The 18,536-nt window shown below is 30.4% G+C and overlaps 2 protein-coding genes across 2 annotated transcripts; one reads left to right on the top strand and one right to left on the bottom strand.

The window, feature by feature from the left end:
- Window positions 1-1,354: 1,354 nt before the first annotated feature.
- Window positions 1,355-2,227, top strand: LOC123005719. Its single transcript, XM_044399614.1, has 3 exons — window positions 1,355-1,486; window positions 1,538-1,956; window positions 2,013-2,227. Exons 1-3 carry the CDS (start codon window positions 1,429-1,431, stop codon window positions 2,151-2,153), a joined length of 618 nt encoding a protein of 205 aa, XP_044255549.1. The 5' UTR covers window positions 1,355-1,428; the 3' UTR covers window positions 2,154-2,227.
- A 1,547-nt stretch (window positions 2,228-3,774) lies between these two features.
- On the bottom strand, window positions 3,775-18,487 carry LOC123009047 (intraflagellar transport protein 172 homolog). Its single transcript, XM_044405198.1, has 11 exons — window positions 18,423-18,487; window positions 17,654-18,376; window positions 17,229-17,415; window positions 15,024-15,597; window positions 14,698-14,972; window positions 10,315-11,906; window positions 7,686-7,983; window positions 7,114-7,638; window positions 4,902-5,203; window positions 4,140-4,580; window positions 3,775-4,093 (listed from the first exon to the last, which is right to left on the bottom strand). Exons 1-11 carry the CDS (start codon window positions 18,459-18,461, stop codon window positions 3,857-3,859), a joined length of 5,193 nt encoding a protein of 1,730 aa, XP_044261133.1. The 5' UTR covers window positions 18,462-18,487; the 3' UTR covers window positions 3,775-3,856.
- Window positions 18,488-18,536: the final 49 nt, after the last annotated feature.

The raw sequence follows: 18,536 nt of genomic DNA, 5'->3' as shown, positions 1-18,536 counted from the left end.
TTCGAGGGCTATTTTACAGACTATTTCTCGAACAAAATTTACAAAATATTTTTATTATCAGAAACAGAAAAAAAAAATTGGCAAAAAAATGTATGTCAATCAAACTTTCAAATATCTGAGATTCATCCAATCAGATTTATGGTAATTAAGCACACGTGCTGAATTATCGCATAATTTAAATCTGATTGGATGAATGTCAGAAATTTAAAAGATTTATTGGTTTGAATTGTGAGGGAGTGAGTCCCTATAATCAAAAAAAAAACAGTAATTCTAGAAAAATTTCAGGATTTCACGAATAACTCCAATAATTCCATTGTTTTCAGAACAATTTTAAATTAATTCTGATAGTTCTAAGAAATTTAACATAATTTTCTAAAGAATTCCACTAATTCTCAAATAATTCCAAACGATTCAAAGATAACTTCGATAATTCCAAAAAACAAGCAAATTTTCTCTTTCTTTACTTGGAATCACACGAATTATTATGGAATTACCAAAACGAAGTTAGAATTTTAGTATTTTTTTTAGGAAAACAATGGAATTACACGATGGATTATTTGTTAATTGTTACTATTGTTCGAATTCGTTTTATTTGATTTTAATGAGATTCTTGGTGGAAAATACCTTAAATGTTTAGTTAATGCATATTTTGTATATACAGGTGCGCCAGAACTCGCGCCCCAGAGAAAAATTTCAAGTAAGATACCAGAAACATGGAAAAAATGTTATGGCAAAAAATTTTGACATTTATTTTTTGACATTTGTCATTTCTTTATGTATATTTAATAATACTGATAATCTTGTATGTATTTTTTAACAATTATTTAGTAAAGGCACAAAAATTTTGCCAATAAAAGCCACAAATAATATTAAACACAGTTACAATTTAGGATACAGCTTCTTATTTGTTTCCTCTTCTAATAGCTTGTAGCAAAAAAACTTGGAAAATTATTTTTCTAACAGAAATAAATAGTCAAAGTGCAAACTTTAAACTCTCATAACTTCGAAATTTTTATAGATAAAATTTTTTAAACTTGTTTTCCATGTTCCTGGTATCTTACCCTATATGGCATTTTTTTCTGGGGCGCTAGTTCTGGCGCACCCTGTATTTTCAATTTTTGCAAATTTCTCTCAATTTTTAAAAAATACACTAATAAATATAATAATAAAACAAGACAAAATATGCAGAATTAGTAAAAAAAACATTTTTGGCGCTCTCCTTTAGTTATAACTTTTTTTCGCAGCGAAACTAAAAAAAATCGAGAGTTTTGGCCACAATAACAGAAAATTACAAAAATTAATTAATTTATTTTAAAGAATGCACAATCGTTGACCTTGACGAGTTTTGTCGCACAAAAAATTGGAAAACATGTTGCAGACACCGAAAAATAAAATGAGTCATTCTATTTTTCGACGCATAAACAAAACATGGACAGTGATTCCTCGTCTTATTATGAGACGACGTACAGCGAAGATGAAAGAATTGGTGAAATTTACCGTCATTCATTAATACTTTTCATAACACGTTTTTTTGTAGAAAAATGGCTTCAAAAAAAGAAGAGAAAGCGGGCCCAGCGTGCCCAAGAAATCGATTTGGGCCGACAAAAACTGTTTGAAGATTTTGCCAAATCCGACTCGGAGATTTTTGATTTGCCAGGGGTAAAATTCCACCGTTTTCGACACACAAAAATCAAATTTTCATTCCATCCGGCATCATTCACCAATTTGGTCAATCCAAATGTCATTTTTTACATTTCTCTCAAACACGTTGGCACATATTGGGGGGTGAAAAGGGATTCACTTCCAAGTAACTTCAAATGGAGGATTTATAGTTTGTTTTATGACGAAAATTCTGAAGTTAATGATGACAATATTCTCTCAACTATTATGATAATTCACGAACGACTGAAATTGTGGGCACAGAATGAAGAAGAATTTCGTAAGGATAAGTTTGAGGTAGGAGAACTAACTGTGTACTAAATGTAGATAAATTCATTTTTTTTATTAATCAGAGGTACAAGAAGGGTGATGAAGACCTGGAACTGGATTCAGACGATGAACAGTTTTTTCTAACACAAGATGAAAGAAATGAACGTCTTCAGAAGAAAGTTAAAATCCTTCTTCGAATGATACCTCCACAAAGAAGAATATAAATCTATTTTATTTTTATTATTATTTATATTTGTTATTGTTATTATTACCCATACCAGTAAATAAAAGGTATAGAATCAAACGTTTTTTGCTTAAACTGTTTATTAAAAAAAAAACTAATTGTTTTGATTTTGTTCTGTAATTTTTTTTTTAAATGAAAATCCACTACAAAACGTTTTTTGATAAAGGTTATGATAAAGATTACAATTATATCTACCTTTATTTTCTTTTATCAAAAGAATTTTCACAAGTAAATTATGTTCCAACTTTCTTTCTCAAAATACGATCATGGTACTTTAATTTTTATTAATAATTATGTTCTCTATTAATGTTTTATAAATTCTGTTGCTGTTGAAACATTTTGGTATTTATACCAGAGCAAAAAATTAATATAAAGAAGCTGAAAAAATATAACCCATTTCAGATGTAAGTTTGCCTTTTTTCTGTCACTTTTTTTTTTATTTTAATGAGTTTCTCGGTCAAAATCTACCAAAACAACAGACCAATTTAAAAAAAAAAATTAGTTTCGCAAATCGATTAAAAATAGCACAAATTGCTTCATTTGAGCATAAAATGAAGATTAGAGAAATTATTTTTGTAAAATGCATTAATTTTGAATTAATTGCTCAATTGAGCGAAATTAAATTAAAAATAGCTCAAATTGCTTTATTTTAGAAGAAAACTCTTATTCAAGCCATTATTTTGTCGAAATACTTTGATCCAGGTTGATTTTCGGCTTAAAATTGATCCAAATCGATTCAAAATATTACAAATTGCTTTACTTAAGCCTAAAATTGGAAATGAAAAAAATTATTTTTATAAAATACATTAATTTAGAATAAATTCTGTACTAAAATCGACCAAAATTAGTTTAAAAATAGCTAAAATTGCTTTATTTTGGAAGAAAACTCTTATTCAAGCCATTATTTTGTTGAAATATTTCCGGCTTAAAATTGAGCCAAATCGATTGGAAATAGCACAAATTGCTTCATACCTAAAATTGGAATTGAGGCAATTATTTTTTATAAAATACATTAATTTCGAATTAATTCTGTATTAAAATCGAGAAAAATTGAAGCTTTAAATTTAGAAGAGATCATCAAAAATAATCATTGTTTTTACTAATTTTGCATTTTCTGTCTTGTTGTTTTAAATTTATTAGTTTATTTCTTTGTAGTTTAGAGAAATAGGCAAAACTAACCGACTTTAAACCTACTTTTGCTATTTTGTCTAGTTTTACCGAATTTATTTGGTTGGTATTTTTAAAAATTGAAAAATAACAAGTACAAAAGTCACAAAATATGCAATAATTAAACATCCAAATTATTTTTCATTGTGAAATTTATTAAAATCAAAAGATTTCCACAAAATTGACTACTTTTTGCGAGTTTTTCACCAAGAAACTCATTAAAATTGAGAGATTCCGCCAAAAAAACAAACTAATAGAAGAACAAAAACACGATTAGCCCGTCGTTTCCATACCAAGAAGATCCAAGAAGAAGAAAAACTAATAGAAAACAGCCAAATTAGATCTTTAATTATTCTTACTGATTTATTTTTGTCTATTCCCCTAAATTTGCAGTCTTAACATAGAAAATCAAAAATCTAATAAAATAAAACACGAAATTGCAAAATACTTTATTTTTCCCCTTTGGTGTGCTAATTTAAAACTTTAATTTTTTTTTAAATCAACACAAAATCAAATTTAACTACTCGGTGCCCCACACCACTTGTTAATAAACGCCAAGACATTCGAAACATTCGACTCTGGTGCCATTTTCGCCCCCATATTCAGCTTCGACCACACATCTTTATTTGCCTGAAAATTCGATTTTGCAAAAGTAACAATCTGTTTCCGGACCGGATATCCGGAAACAACGCACGGTTGTTCCCCTGGTTGTAAACAACTCTCGTACAGTTGTCTATCATCCAAAGGCAACGTCTGAAAGAGCAGTTTTTTTTTCCAATTTTTTAATTATTTTTCTTACCTGTTCGATTCTTTGATCCATGCTCACTGTTAGCACCCATTCACGCACATTGTCATGTTCACGTGGGTCTTCCCCTAAATACAATCGTCCAGGAAGTGGAATATTTGACGGAAAATCAGTTTGGACTAAATCCGAATGGTCTACAAGCTGGCCTTCGCCTTCTTCGATAGCTTCACACAAATCTAGATAATGATTCAAAAAAACGAAAGCTTCCGATAAGCGTCCTTCCTCTTTTAGGTCTTTCCCCGCCTCATAAAACGCTTTATCGGCTGGTATTATATCAGTATATCTCAATAATGCACTACTTATTTTAACACCTATTGGTTTCAAAGACGGTACTTGTCTACAAGCTGTACGAAGGGCGTAATAGTGACTAATCAATAATAAATTCCTAAAGTGAAGCTTTGTTTCCATGTTGGTATTAGCTGCTAAACCTTCATTCTACAAATCACAATAATCAAAAAATAGTACGTTATGTCATGAGGAGTAAAAGTGATAGTGCCGAACGTAGTGAGGCAAATAATTCAGCTAAACCACATAAACTCACTTTTACTCCAAATAACATATACTATTTTATCCGCAAACGCATTCAGGTCGAGAGTAAGAAGCACACTATAATTAGTAAGTAAATGAACAAAAAAATCAGGACGCTTATTAATTTAACTAGTGCAGTTAGTAGTGCAAAATTACAAGAAAATTTCATGGTCATAAAAGTGGTCACTTATGTGAAGTTTGCGGATATTTGTTTTTTCTATACTCAACTATTTCAAACAGCATTTGTCTCAGTTGTTCCCAAACTGAAAAACTTTCAGGTCCTGAAATATCCGACAAAGCGAAAATCTCTGAAGCAATGTGATTATAAATGTTGAAATTTTGAGGCATTGCCGGAGCTCCATGTGTTGAATAGAGATTTAAGGCTTCTTTTACGAAGCCATCTTTGAGTAATTTCGCTGCGTATAAAGCAACATATTTGTGTAAAATGGGGGCGTTGTGAGTCTTGGCTTTTTCGATACATCGGGCCCATTGGCCTTGTTCGGCGAGCAAATCCAAAGCGCCGATTATGTCTAAAAAACAAGCACTTTTTATTTTTTTTAATTAAATAAAACAATAAAATTTCCAACGGTTTATTACTAGCAAACTGATTCACAAAGAAAAAAATAAAATTTAAAATAATTAGGCAGCAAAAACTCCCTAAAATCAAAAAACTTTCGCCAAAATAATGCAAAAAATAGCAAAACTTAGTTAAAAACACAAAATTTTTGCGTGTTCTTCTAGAAGTTAGGAAACTTATTACTAAAAGAGAAAATGACAATATTTTTTGTCCACTAAACAAAATAACGCCTTTCTAAAATTAGAGCGTTTTTTACGGAAAAACTATCAATAAATTCAGAAAATTTGGCAACAATAATGCAGAAAATACGAAATTTTTTTGTTATATTTTCGTCTGTTTCTACAGGTTTAAGTCGGTTTTCACAGAAAATCTTATTATAATTAATTATTATCAATTTAAATTTGAATGATTTCGGCAAAAGAAAACAGAAAAGCGCAAAATTGTATCTAAAAAGTGTTATTTTTTCGCTTGTTACTTTTATTTAGATAATTTTGGCCAAAAAGGACAGAAAATCCCAAACCTGGATCAAAAAATGTAATTTTTTCGATTGTTTTGAGCCATTTAGCATTTACAAGTACAGCGCTTAAACAAATCAACAAAAAGTAAAGTAAAATCAAAAAATTTGTCTAAAATATTGCTGAAAAACACAAAATAGTGAACTGTTTCTCCAAATTTTGTTAGAAAAACTAACAAAATGTAATATATTTGTCCAAAATATTTAGCCGAAATAGACAAAAGTCGCAAAATATGATCAAAAACACAAGATTTTTGCCTGTTCCTCAAGATGTGGGGCATGTTTTAAAATTGAGAAATAGGGATTTCCCTAAAACAAAACAAAAAATAACTAAAAATTAGGACTACTGTGTGTTATTTTCATCTGTTTCTCTAAATTTAAAGCGTCTTTCAACGAAAATCATTTTTAAATTCAAAAAATTTTCAAAAATTATACAAAAAAATAAAAAAACCGTCATAAAATAAATTTTTTACGTCTACTTCTCTAGGTTTTGAACGATTTTCAAAAAAACTTTTTGGGCGAGAGAAAACAGAAAATCGAAAAATTGGATCTAAAAAGTGCTATTTTTCGCTTGTTTTGCTCTACTTGAAGTGCTTTTTAACATGTAATACAAAAGATTTGGCCAAAATATTACAAACAAGTTCAAAATTTTCAACTTCAACAAACAAAATTGGAAAAATTTGCTCAAAATAATGTAGAAAATTAAAAAAATCAAGCCCAAAATGCCTTATTTTCGCTCATTTTTTACCGAGAAAAACATACTAAATTCAATAGGCGTTATTATCGCTTGCTTCTATAGATTCTCTTTGAAAAACTCATTTTAAAATTAAAAGTTTTGTCCAAAATAATGTAAAAATTCTTAAAATTAGACCAAAAATGCGTTATTTTCTGTTGTTTGTTAGCTTCATAACGCTTTTCGCCCAAAAACAGTTTACATTTGAGAGGTTCTCAGGTCAGGTTATGAGAAATTTCTAAATTTTTACGAAAACAAAGTAGAAAATGACAAAATTAAGTTAAAAAACCTTAGTTACAAGAATTTGTACCAAAACTCATATACTTAAATCGAAAGATTTTTGAACAAAATAATGCAAAAAAAAACTCAGAATTTGATCAAAAATGCCTAATTTTTGCTTGTTTCTTTAGTTTTTGGACATTTTTAACTGAGAAACAAAACATAACAGAAAACGGTCTATTTGCGTCTGTGTTTTTACCGAAAAACTGAAAATTCGAATAACAAAAAGTTTGTTTTTTCATTTGGCGCAACTTCTAAATGTTCTAAAAATTGTATAATTTTTTTTTTAGATTTGAAATTGAATAAAAAAATGTTCAAAAAACAGAAAACTACTCACCAACATCGGCAAGTTGCTCCACATCTCCTTTTTTCAACAACCGATCCTTGTACTTACTCTCCACATAACTTTCATAGGCCGGATCTAACTCCTTGGCGACTTTCCTCGCCTTATTCCACTCTTCAGCGACAATAAGCGTATCAATAGCCTCCTTCATCATATCCATACTTATGTAAAGTTGGGCGGCAACCCCATGTTCCCCGATTTCCGTCAACCTCGGCGACAAAACTTTGATAATATCAAGGGCTTCCGGTCCGAATAAAAACTTATTAACCATATCGGCGGCCCTCAAAAGGGCCCTTTTCACAATCGAAGGCTCGGTAATACTCGTATTGACTTGCAAGAGACAGTCAATTGCTTGTTTATGTTGCCCTGCCAAAGCCCATTCGTTCGCTTTCGATAAAAGTGTTTCGATATTAACATCGGACATTTTATTATGATGCGAATTGCTGTATTCCGATTGTAAAGTCGGGTAAAGATGGGGAAGATAATCTTTACACACGCGTAAAGCATCCACCCACATATCTACAAGTTTTTTATTTATTTTTTGTGACTTTATGATTTTTTTTTACCAGCGCTTTTATATTTCTGTACAATCAATTCAGGCATTTGCGCCCTCAATAATAACACCTCAAACTCCTGAAATTGCTTATCGTGAAAACATTGCGCCGCTTGCGCTTGTAACACTTCAGGAACTGTGCCAGGTTCATAAGTTTCAGCAATTCGTAAAGCGTTAATCCAATTTTTTGAATGGATGTACATCAGAACTGCCTCTTTTGGTTTTTCGGCTAAAATAAACTCGGATTCGGCTTGATTGAATTTGCCGTCGTCCTCTAATGCCATTGCGTATTTGTAATGCACTTCGGTGACCTAGGCGAAAAATTGTGAGGACGGAAATGACAAAAGCAGTGGCGGATTTGAGCTTTTGGGGCCCTAAAGTATTGCTATTAATAAACAAAAAGACTAATAAAAACTGATTGGCTTAAGAATCACATTGAATTCAAGAGATTTGTATAAAATAATGCAAGAAAAAGTAATGTTAATTGTAAAATGAGTTTTTTCATGTCTTTCGACCTATTTATTGAGTTTTTCACCTGAAAAACACCAAATTTGCAAGTTTTTACCAAAACATCGCAAAATTAAATCGGAAGTGGGGTATTTTTACTTGTTCCTTCCATTTACTAGCTTTTTTTTACCAAGAAACCAAAAAATTTAGTATAAAGAATACAGAAAAAAGCAAAATTGTTTCAAAAATGTTTTCAAAAATTATTTCTTTAGACTTCAGGACTTTGCACTGAGAGATTTAATAAATTTGAGACATTTTGCCTAAAAAAAGAAGAAAATCGCAAAATTAAATGTAAAATGCATTGTTTCATCAACTGATGGTTTTGGCTTAAATTGCGAAATAAGGTCTAAAATGGATTATTTTTGCCTCTTCTTTTATGATTTAAATTTGCAACATTAACTCTCAAATGACTTTTTTCGCCTGTTTTTCATCAAGAAAACATTCAGTTTGAATAATTTATCAAAAATAATACTAAGATAACAAAATATTCATTTTTAGGCAGTGTTTCAATGATAAAAACATTAAATTTGACAGATTCATTTACCAGCTCTTTTTATAGAAAAACAAATTTGATTTAAATAATTCGAAGAATTGCAAAATTGGTTCATTTAGTACAAGGGTTTTTTCTTTTTGTAATCCAGAAACTCAATAAATAAAAAAAAGATAAAATAAAAAAATCGTAAAATTTATGTCGGAAAAATTTTACGTTTGTCTATTTCTTTACATTTAGAGCATTATGTTTAATTCGATGGAAAAAAAAGAATGAATGATTTTAATTAGTAAGATTAAGTTTCAAATGAGTTTCTTTGTCTATTTTTCATCAAAAAACACTAAATTTGAGAGATTTTTTCCAAAATAATACAGAAAATAGCCAAATTTTCATCAGTTTAGTCAGTTTTTCACCAAGGAAAGTACTCAATTTAAGAGATTTTTACAAAACAAAACAAACTTGAAAAATTAGATAAAAAATTGCATTATTTTCGCCTCTTTCACTCAATTTATTACTCATTTTCTGTAATCCAGAAACGCATTAAATATGAAAAAATATATTAAAATTTTGCAAATTTATGACGTTTGTCTGTTTCTTTACAATTAGAGCGTTTTTTATTGAAAGACTAACTAAATTCGAAAGATTTGGTTTAAATAATCTTAGCAATTGCAAAATAAGGTCTAAAATTGAATTAATTAGCCTATTTTTTGTGATTTAAATTTACAAACTTAAGTCTCAAATCAGTTTTTTCACCTGTTTTCCACCAAAAAACACTAAATTTAAGAAATTTGACAAAAATAATACCGCAAATAGCAAAATTTTCATCTGTTTAGGGAGGTTTTCAAAAGAAAAACATTAAATTTGGTTTAAATAATACCGAAAATTGCAAAAATGGGTCTTAATGGACCTTAATTTTTTTTTAGGAAAAACTAACAAAATTTGGAAATTCTGATTTAAATTTGCAAAATTAAGTCTCAAATAAATTTTTTCACCAGTTTTTCACCAAGAAAACAAACTATATTTCATAAATTTGTCAAAAATAATAGAAAAAATAGTAAAATTTTCATGTTTAGATAGTTTTTTACGAGAAATTTCTTCAAAACAAAACAGAAAATCGCACAATTCGGTTTGCAGTGGGTTATTTTTGCCTATTCTTCTCATTCACGAGCCTTTTTCACCAAGAAAGCAAGAAATTCGGCCTAAGTTGTGTACAAAATGGTAAAATCAGATCAAAGATGTGCCTATTCCGCTCATTCACAAGCCTTTTTCACCAAGAAAGCAAGAAATTTGGAAAAATACAAAATTGGCTCCAAAATATGTTGTTCTTTAGACTTTAAAAATAATTTTGACCCGAACAATAAAGAAACTAAGAAAACCAGGTCTAGTATTCTAATTTTTGTCTATTTTGTTCGTTTTGGTACGTTTTTTATTGGGAAAAACGCCATAAAATCGGAAATTTAGCTCAAAAATATGTTATTTTTTAATGAGAAAATCGACAATTACTCTAATAATTTTCACTGTTTTACATAACATTAATTTCAAAAATAAAACCATTTTAACGTTACGATTTCATAGTTAGTTGTAGAAAAATTTTATATTTGCTACATGCTAAAAAAGCCTAAATCCACCACTGTCCAAACCTCACCTTATTGGGCAAATTCTTACACAACTGAAACGCAAAATCAAACTGATACGTTTCACAAGCGTAATTAACACACGAATCCAAAATCCCATACTTATTCAACAACTTAATCGCCGAATCAATGGGCAAAGTCCTCGCCCACAAAAACGCCACTTGACTCGCCGCCATTGCTCCACCATTTTGTTTCGCCACACGGTACGCCTCCTCCCACATCCCCAAACTCCTATACATATTCATCGCAGCTTTCCATTCACTCACGGCCAAATAATGAATTTCAGCCGCTCGGTACTTCCCCTGACTCTCCAATTGTTGACCCAAATGCAAATGAGTCGTTTGCAAAAGATCAGGATGGTACTTTTCGACAAGTCGCACCATATTATCATACTGCTCGACTTTCTTATACATCGCAATTGCCAAATCGGGGGAATTTACCGAAACATAAAGACGTTCAGCGTCACGAAATTTGCCGTTTTCCTCGAGTTGGGCCGCTTTTTTAATGTACATTTCGGCGACTTCTTCAGGTTCGAGGTATTGGGAGGCTAAATTGTGGGCTTTTTCCCACTGACCGGCCTCGTTGTACATATCAACAGCCTCTTTGTACATCCCCGAGGAGATATAAAGCTTCTCAGCTGTGGCAAAATCACGAATTTTTGCAAAATAACCACCAATAGTGTCGTAGTATTTTTTCACTGATTCTTGATCGTCGATTACTCGAATTATATGGACGGCTTTTTTCCACTGTTTGGCCGCAACGGCCGTATCTAAAGCCTTCAAAGTGCGACCAGCTTCGATAAAATGACTTATTGCAGCATCCAATTGTTTGCTTTCAACCAAACTATCGCCCCATTCCTCCTCCAAATCCACCACCTTATCTGGACTCACTTCACGAGCCAAATCCACAGCTTTATTCCAAACCTTCCCTTTTCGGTAACACTCCATCGCAAGATCAATCTTGTCCAACTTTTCATATATTTCAGCAGCAGCTTCAAACATTTCATGTTTGACCAAGTTTTTCAACACCGTTGCTATCAACGTCTGATCTTTCAACAGCTCTTGATTTTTCAGCACCAATGACGGTACTCGAAGCAATTTCCCCGACTTGATATACATGTTCAAGGCTTGTTCAAACTTGTTCTCCTTTTCCAACACTTGACCGACTTTCTCATATTGACCACTTTGCAAAAGAACAGACATGTGTTCGTCTTGGAGTTGTTTCAACTTGTCGTAACCACGTTGTTCGGCTAGTCGTAACGCCTCGTCCCACTTGTGTAATTTTTTGTACATGTTTAAAGCACTCTCGATGTCGCCTTGTTCCAAATAAATATTTTCCGCTGTTGTTAAATCGCCGTTCAAGATTGATAAACGTGCCCAAATTTCGGGACTTTCATTCGATAATTTATCAATTGTTTCGCGAAGGAAATGTACAGCTGCTACGTTACCTAAAGCTGCGTTACAACGCTCAGCTAATTGTAAGTTGTGCTCTTTTAGGGCAATTGTTGATAAGTTGTGCCACATTGCTGACGCTTCCGGGGAATTACCCATCGATTCCAAGAAAAGAACGGCTCTGGCGTAATCGTTGTCGTGGATCGCAGTTCCTAGAAACGAGCGAAGCGAGTGTGGAATAAAACAGACAACTGTCTGTTTTTTTTAAATTAAATTTAAATGAAAGTAAAAAAGAAAAATCAATAAATGAAGCAAGAACAGAAAATTTAAAAATTGAAGAAAAGTCAAAATAGCAGAATTATTGAAGGAACTGTACCTAGACTTGACAAAGTTAAGGTTGAAGAAAAAATAAAATGTACGACTTGTGTGTCAAACTCCAAAAACTAAAAAGTGCTGAAATGTAAGTAGCGAAAAATAAAGAATGTAAAATAAAAGAATATTCAAAAAAATATAATTTAAGTTTTCAAAAAGGGAGAAGTTGAAGAATAAAAAAGTAAAGAGAAGTTTGCGCCAAAAATGCAAATATTTCGAAAATATGAGTAATAAATACTAACAACAGATTCCAATAAAAGTGCTCCTAGAATTTAAAAAGTAAAAATCAAAAAAGTTTAATAAAAACTAATAACAAAGAAAGTAAAAAATATTAAAGCGTTGTTAGGTAAAGAAAGAAAAAGACAAAAAAGAAGAACATAATATTAGGTACGTTAAATACAAGAATCAGAATTTTTATCAATAATCCAGAAAAATAAAAAAATTGTAGACTTGAGAATGTTAAGGTTAATGAGTTTATACACTGAAAACTGAAAAGTGCTAAAATGTAAAAAGCGAACGATAAAAGAACTTTAAAATAAAAGGTAAAAATTTTATTTTATAATAAAAAAGCACAAAATACAAAATATTCAACAAAAAACTTAAATTTTCAAAAAGAATACTTAAAAAATTAAAAAGTGAAGAAAAGTCTGCGCCAAAAAATGCAAATGTTTCGGTAATAATATTAACTGAAAAAAATTGTATATTCCAAAAAAAGTTTAAACAAAAGCTAATAAAGAAAAAAAGTAAAACACAGTAAAGCTTAAATATATAAAGAAAAAGACAAAAAAAGAATATAATGTTAGATTAAAGAATTAAAATCTTTATCAAATTATCAATAATCCGGAAAAATAAAGAAACTATAGACTTAAGAAAGTTAAGTTTGAAGAAAAAATAAAATGTGCATGTGTCAAATTAAAGAATCTACAGGGTGCGCCAGAGTTGAAAAGTGCTAAAATGTAAGAAACGAAAAACAAAGAAAGTTTAAAATAAAAGGTATAAATATCCAGTTTTATAACAAAAAAGCACAAAAAATGAGGAAAATTAAAGAAAGTAAAAATTGAAAAAACATGCTTAAAGTGCTAAAGTTCAAAAAATTAAAATAAGGGAAGTAAAAATTACTTAAGTTTTAAGAATAATAAAAGAAATTAAAATATACTGTTAAAGAATCGGAATGTTTAATAATAAAAGCATTAAAAAAAACTGTATATATGAATTGAATAAAAACAACTAAAAAAATTAAAATAAAATAGTAATAAGTTTAAAGAAAAAAGTAAAGTAAGTAAAAAACTAAATAATTAGGAAACATAATTTACTTTTTAAAACATTTCAACAAATAAATAAAAAACTGAAGTGAAAAGTGAAGAAAATTAAAAAATTATCTCAAAGCAGCAAAATTTTTAAAGACCAAAACGGAAAAATACATCTGTTAATAACAAAAACAGGAGGAATAAAGAAACTGTAGACTAGAGAAAAACAAAAAGAAAAGAAAAAAGAAGAAACGCAAGAAAAAGTAGAAGAATATATGTCTATTGACTTTTTTAAAGACCATAGAACTATAATTTTCAGCCATGTTAAAATAAAAGTTTATGATAAAATATGCAAAAAACCAGTTTGTTTAATTATTAAATTAAATTGCCTTTCGTTAAAATATAATATAAAATGAAAGTAAAAACTTCCAAAAACCATGAATTCAAAAAAGTCAATCAATGAAGCAAGAACAGAGGATTTAAAAATTGAAAAAGAGTCAAAATAGCAGAAGTATTGAAGAATCAAAATTTTTGTCCATAACCCGAAAAAATGAAGAAACTGTCGTTTTGGCAAAGTTAAGTTAAAAAATAAAATGTGCTACTTGTGTGTTAAATTTAAGAATAGATATAATATTGTTGAGTTTTATACACTGAAAAAGAAAAAATATCCGGTTTTATAACAAAAACGCACACAAAATGCAAAAAATTAAAAAAACTTGAATTTTCAAAAATTGAAAAAAAAATTCTTCAGATTCCAATAAAGTACTGACGTTCAACAAGTTAAAATGAAGGAAATAAAAATTACTAAAGTTTTAAGCATGAAGAAAGAAAAAGCAAAATAAAAATCGAAATAATAATATACTGTTAAAGAATCGGTATGTTTAATAATAATAAAAGCATTAAAAATAAAGAAACTGGAGATTTGAATTGAATAAAAACAATTGACGAAGTGAGTAAAAAAAATTAAAACAAAGTAATAAGTTTAAAGAAAAAAGTAAAGTAAGTAAAAAAACTAAATAATTAGGAAACGTAATTTACATTTTAAAGCATTTCAACGAATGAATAAAAAACTGACATGAAAAGTGAAGAAAATTAAGATGTTAACTCAAAGCAGCAAAATTTTTAAAGACAAAAAAGAAATGAAGAAGCTGTAGACTAGAAAAGAAAAAATGCAAGAAAAAGTAGAAGAATGTTTATTGACTGTTTTAAAGACCATAGAACTATAATTTTCAGCCATGTTAAAATACAAGTTTATGATAAAATGTACAAAAAACAGTTTGTCCAATTATTAAATTAAATTGCCTTTGTTAAAATATAATTTACAAGCGAATAGAATACACTATTTTTTCTACTAGTTTAAAAACAACACGAATTAAGCACTTACCAAACTCGACAAGCCCTTCGTCCAATTCCAAATTGTAGACATTATTCCCATCAATACAAACCGCTTCCGTTTTACCATTATTCCTCACAACATCAGTAACATCCCCCTTGACACTCATTATCGTGGGATTTTCAGGCATTTCAATATTATACCAAATCGCTAAACTGGTATTTGCTTGAGCTACAGCAACATCACTACCTTCGACCCATTGAACAAAGCTAACACCCGTGAAAATACACTGTTTACTTTGAGTGCTTGTATCCACCAAAATTAATCTACAAAGAATATTTTCCCCAACATTTCTCTCACAAAAATCATTGTTAAACCTCTGTTTTTTGTCCCGAAACAGTAATTTCTGACCGGTTTCGTTCAATTCCAACCAGTCAATTTTCGAATCGTGCGTCACTTGCGATATTAAAACACCGTTTAAGAGATCCACGATACAAATCGTCTTCAAATCCAACAAATAAGCCAATTTTTTGTTATCAGTTGTTGAAATTCGTTCATTTAAACGCACACTAATTAAATGCGGATTCGCAAATTCGGTCCTCACCGAACACAAAACTTGATCGTCTCCGTATTCGATGAGTGTTAATTCACCGGCATTGAAAACCAAACAAACTGTTGGGTAATCAAAGTAGAATTTTTCGTGTCGGCCTGAATTGTTCCATGGAACTTCGCTCAGTAAGTGTCTTTGTAAATCGGCCACTAATAAAGTTTCTTCAGTTCGAGCAACTAGATAAAAATCTTTGCCCATTATTTTAACATCTTCGATTTCACCGCCGTGTTGGGATTTTATTATGGTTCCGCTTTCGTTGCTGTCTAAGGGTTTTACGAGGACTTGGCTCGGGCCAACGTAGGTGATCTCAAATTTGTCTTTCCAAACTGTTCGTTTCAATACTGAAACATTTTTATTGGTTTTATTGAAAAGAAGAAAAAAAATAAAGAAAGAAGATGAAAACTAATAACAAGAAGAGGAAGAAAAAGTATAAAAACAAAAGGATATTGTCAATATCAGCAAATTAATAAAGAAAAAAGAAGTTTAAAATTAAATTTAAGAGTTATAAAACAAGAGACTTAATAATCAATTGAAGAAGCCACTTAGATTTTTAAAAATCTCAATAAATGAAGAAACTGAAGATTTAGGAATTAAAGATCCGCAGTTGCTAAAATTGTGATTTAAGGAAGAATCAATAAAAAAGGAATAAAAACGAAGAATGCTTAAATAAAAGTCAATGACAAAAAAAGCAAAATAACACAATTTTATAAAAATAAAGAAAGTAGGAAGATTGAAAGTATTTAAAACTAACAGAACAGGAGCTTAAAGTCCACTGAATGATAAAAAAATTACCGAATAAAGAAACTAAAATTTGTTAAATTATCTGAAAAGTAAAAAGAATGAAGAAATGATTTAACTAGAAGAAGCAACTTAGGTTTTTGAAAAGTTCATTGAACGAAAAAAAACACAATCAAGGAAAAAATCTATGAAAATTAAAATCGGACATAAAAAAAATTAAGGAATTATTAACAAAATATGATAATTTTAAAGACAAAAAAAAGAAATAATGAATTCATTCAAAAAAATTTCATTAATAAACATTCCCATTCTTTCTTTCTGTCTTAAAAATTCAAAAATAGTTATTTATTATATAAAACAATAAAGAAATTGTTTATCTACGAGTGAAAAGAATAAATTTACAAGTGACGAAGTCACGAGTAGACTTTTTCACAAGTAGATAAACAATCTTTATCGTGGTGTATAATATTTCGGTTTTTTTTGTACTCACCTACCAGAATTTCTTGAATATAAACAGTAGATAAAAATTATTTTATTTCACTAGACTATAAAAGACTACTTTATCTATTGAAATTGGTTGATAAAAGCACTCTTTAACACTGAGTACAAAATAAAATATTTTAATTGTCAAAAATATCTTTTTTTTTAAATATTCGATTTTAAATTTTATTATTTTTACCACTTTTTGTGGTTTATTATAAGAAACTGTAGATGAAGAGCTGAAGATTAAAATCGTGATTAAAAAACAATTAACGATGTAAGGGAAAAACTGAAGCAAAAATGTCAAATTGTAAAATATGTGTGTTGTTGAATACAAACATTAAAAAATGTGTTATAATGTTATAAGACGAATAAAAGAAAAAAAAAAGTATTATAAGAGAGAGAAAAAAAAAAGAAATGCAAAATATTCAAAAATGAAAAAGAAGCAACTCAGAAGAAACAGAAAATTTAGACACTGAAGAAAATTATAAAAAATTCAATGACAATAAATTAAATTTTTCGGTAGGTAATTAAAAATTAAAAAAATACTTAATGAAAAATTTATCAACGGTAAAATAAAAAAAAAATAAAATAAAAATCTTCAAATCAAACGTAAAGGTAGAGAAATAAAAAAACAAAAAAGCACTACTTTAGAGATTTATTACAAAAAAACTAAACAAGCTATATAAAGTTGCTTAAAGTAAATCGAGTTTTTATCAATTTTTTTATAATTCAATCGAAAACGGGGAATTACCTGACTCAAAAAGCATGACCACTCCACATAATCCACCACAACACATCCTTGACCCATCTTTCTTCCAAGATAACGCACTAACAGAATACAAATTTTTAATCTCTTTCGAGGGGGCTTCCTCCCAAATACTTCGTCGAGTATTCCAAATGTAGAGCCTTAACCGGTCAAAACTACCCACAACAACAGCCTACAACAATAGTATATTACACACCGAGGTGGAATGTGTTCCACCAAGACTTTGATTCTCGTGAAATAAGTAAAAAAAAAAACAAAAAGTTTGACTCGTCGATCGAGTCAGCCGTCATGGAAACATCATACAAACAACGTAGTCACGTGGGGAGTAAAAGAAGGAGGTAATGGAGGTAGGTAATAATCGTTAAGGTTAGAAATGTCAACATTACATATTTAATTAAAAATTCACTTACCTGTCCACTGGGACTACAAGTAGCGACAGTAAATTCATGCTCACTCTCGTCTTTACTATAGTCAAAATTTTTGACCAATTTCCCGCTATTGTTATAAACGGAGACTCTTTTCTCACATCCCGCCACAAAAATATGCCCTTGAGCCCACGCTAAAGCACACGGGGGCACCGAATAAAGAATTACTCGCCCTTGCGCCTCGTCCTCGCCAAAATCATTAGTGACATAAAACCGAATGACATTCCCATCCACGTGACCCGAAAGAAACCCAGTCCCTTTTGCATTCGAACACAACGAAACAACCAAACTATCACTCGCGAAAAGACTCTGCGACTTGTTCGACTTCGTCTGGAGCGCCCGGACTTTGCCATCGGCCAACCCGCAAATAATCGGCCCCGTGGCGAGCCAAATGACGCAAATTACAGCCGACGGCTGCGGAAATTTGTTGCAAATTGCCTTCTTTTCGCCCCATTTCTCGCCCAGTTTGTACACGTAGACAATACAATCGCTTTGAGCCACCGCTAATTTGGTTGAATCGGGACTAAACGCGATTCCCTTCACGACGTACGACTTTTTCCCGGCCTCGGGATTCCCCGGTTTCGTCGAGAAACGATCCCTGCGTTCCCCTTTGTCGTCAAAAAGCAAAATTTGTCGGTCGGACGTCGCCACCGCCAATTTCTGGTTATTGGGGGCCCAACACAATGCCATAATCTTCGCCTCAGCATCCTAAAACATTCAAAATTGACTAAACTGATAAATAAATCGAATTTACCTGAGCTTCAAGCACTGTTTGTAGATATTTTAATTGCATTTTTACTAAATTGCAAGTCTTTTTGTTGTTGTTTATTTCGTAACCATGGTAACATTTTCAGCCAATCACAAGGCT

This window comes from Tribolium madens, unplaced genomic scaffold (assembly GCF_015345945.1).
Source record: "Tribolium madens isolate multiple individuals breed KSU strain unplaced genomic scaffold, Tmad_KSU_1.1 Scaffold_11;HRSCAF=98;Tcas5.2_LG3b, whole genome shotgun sequence".
In the NCBI taxonomy this organism is placed as follows: domain Eukaryota; kingdom Metazoa; phylum Arthropoda; class Insecta; order Coleoptera; family Tenebrionidae; genus Tribolium; species Tribolium madens.
This window is presented reverse-complemented; position numbering and strand designations above follow the sequence as displayed.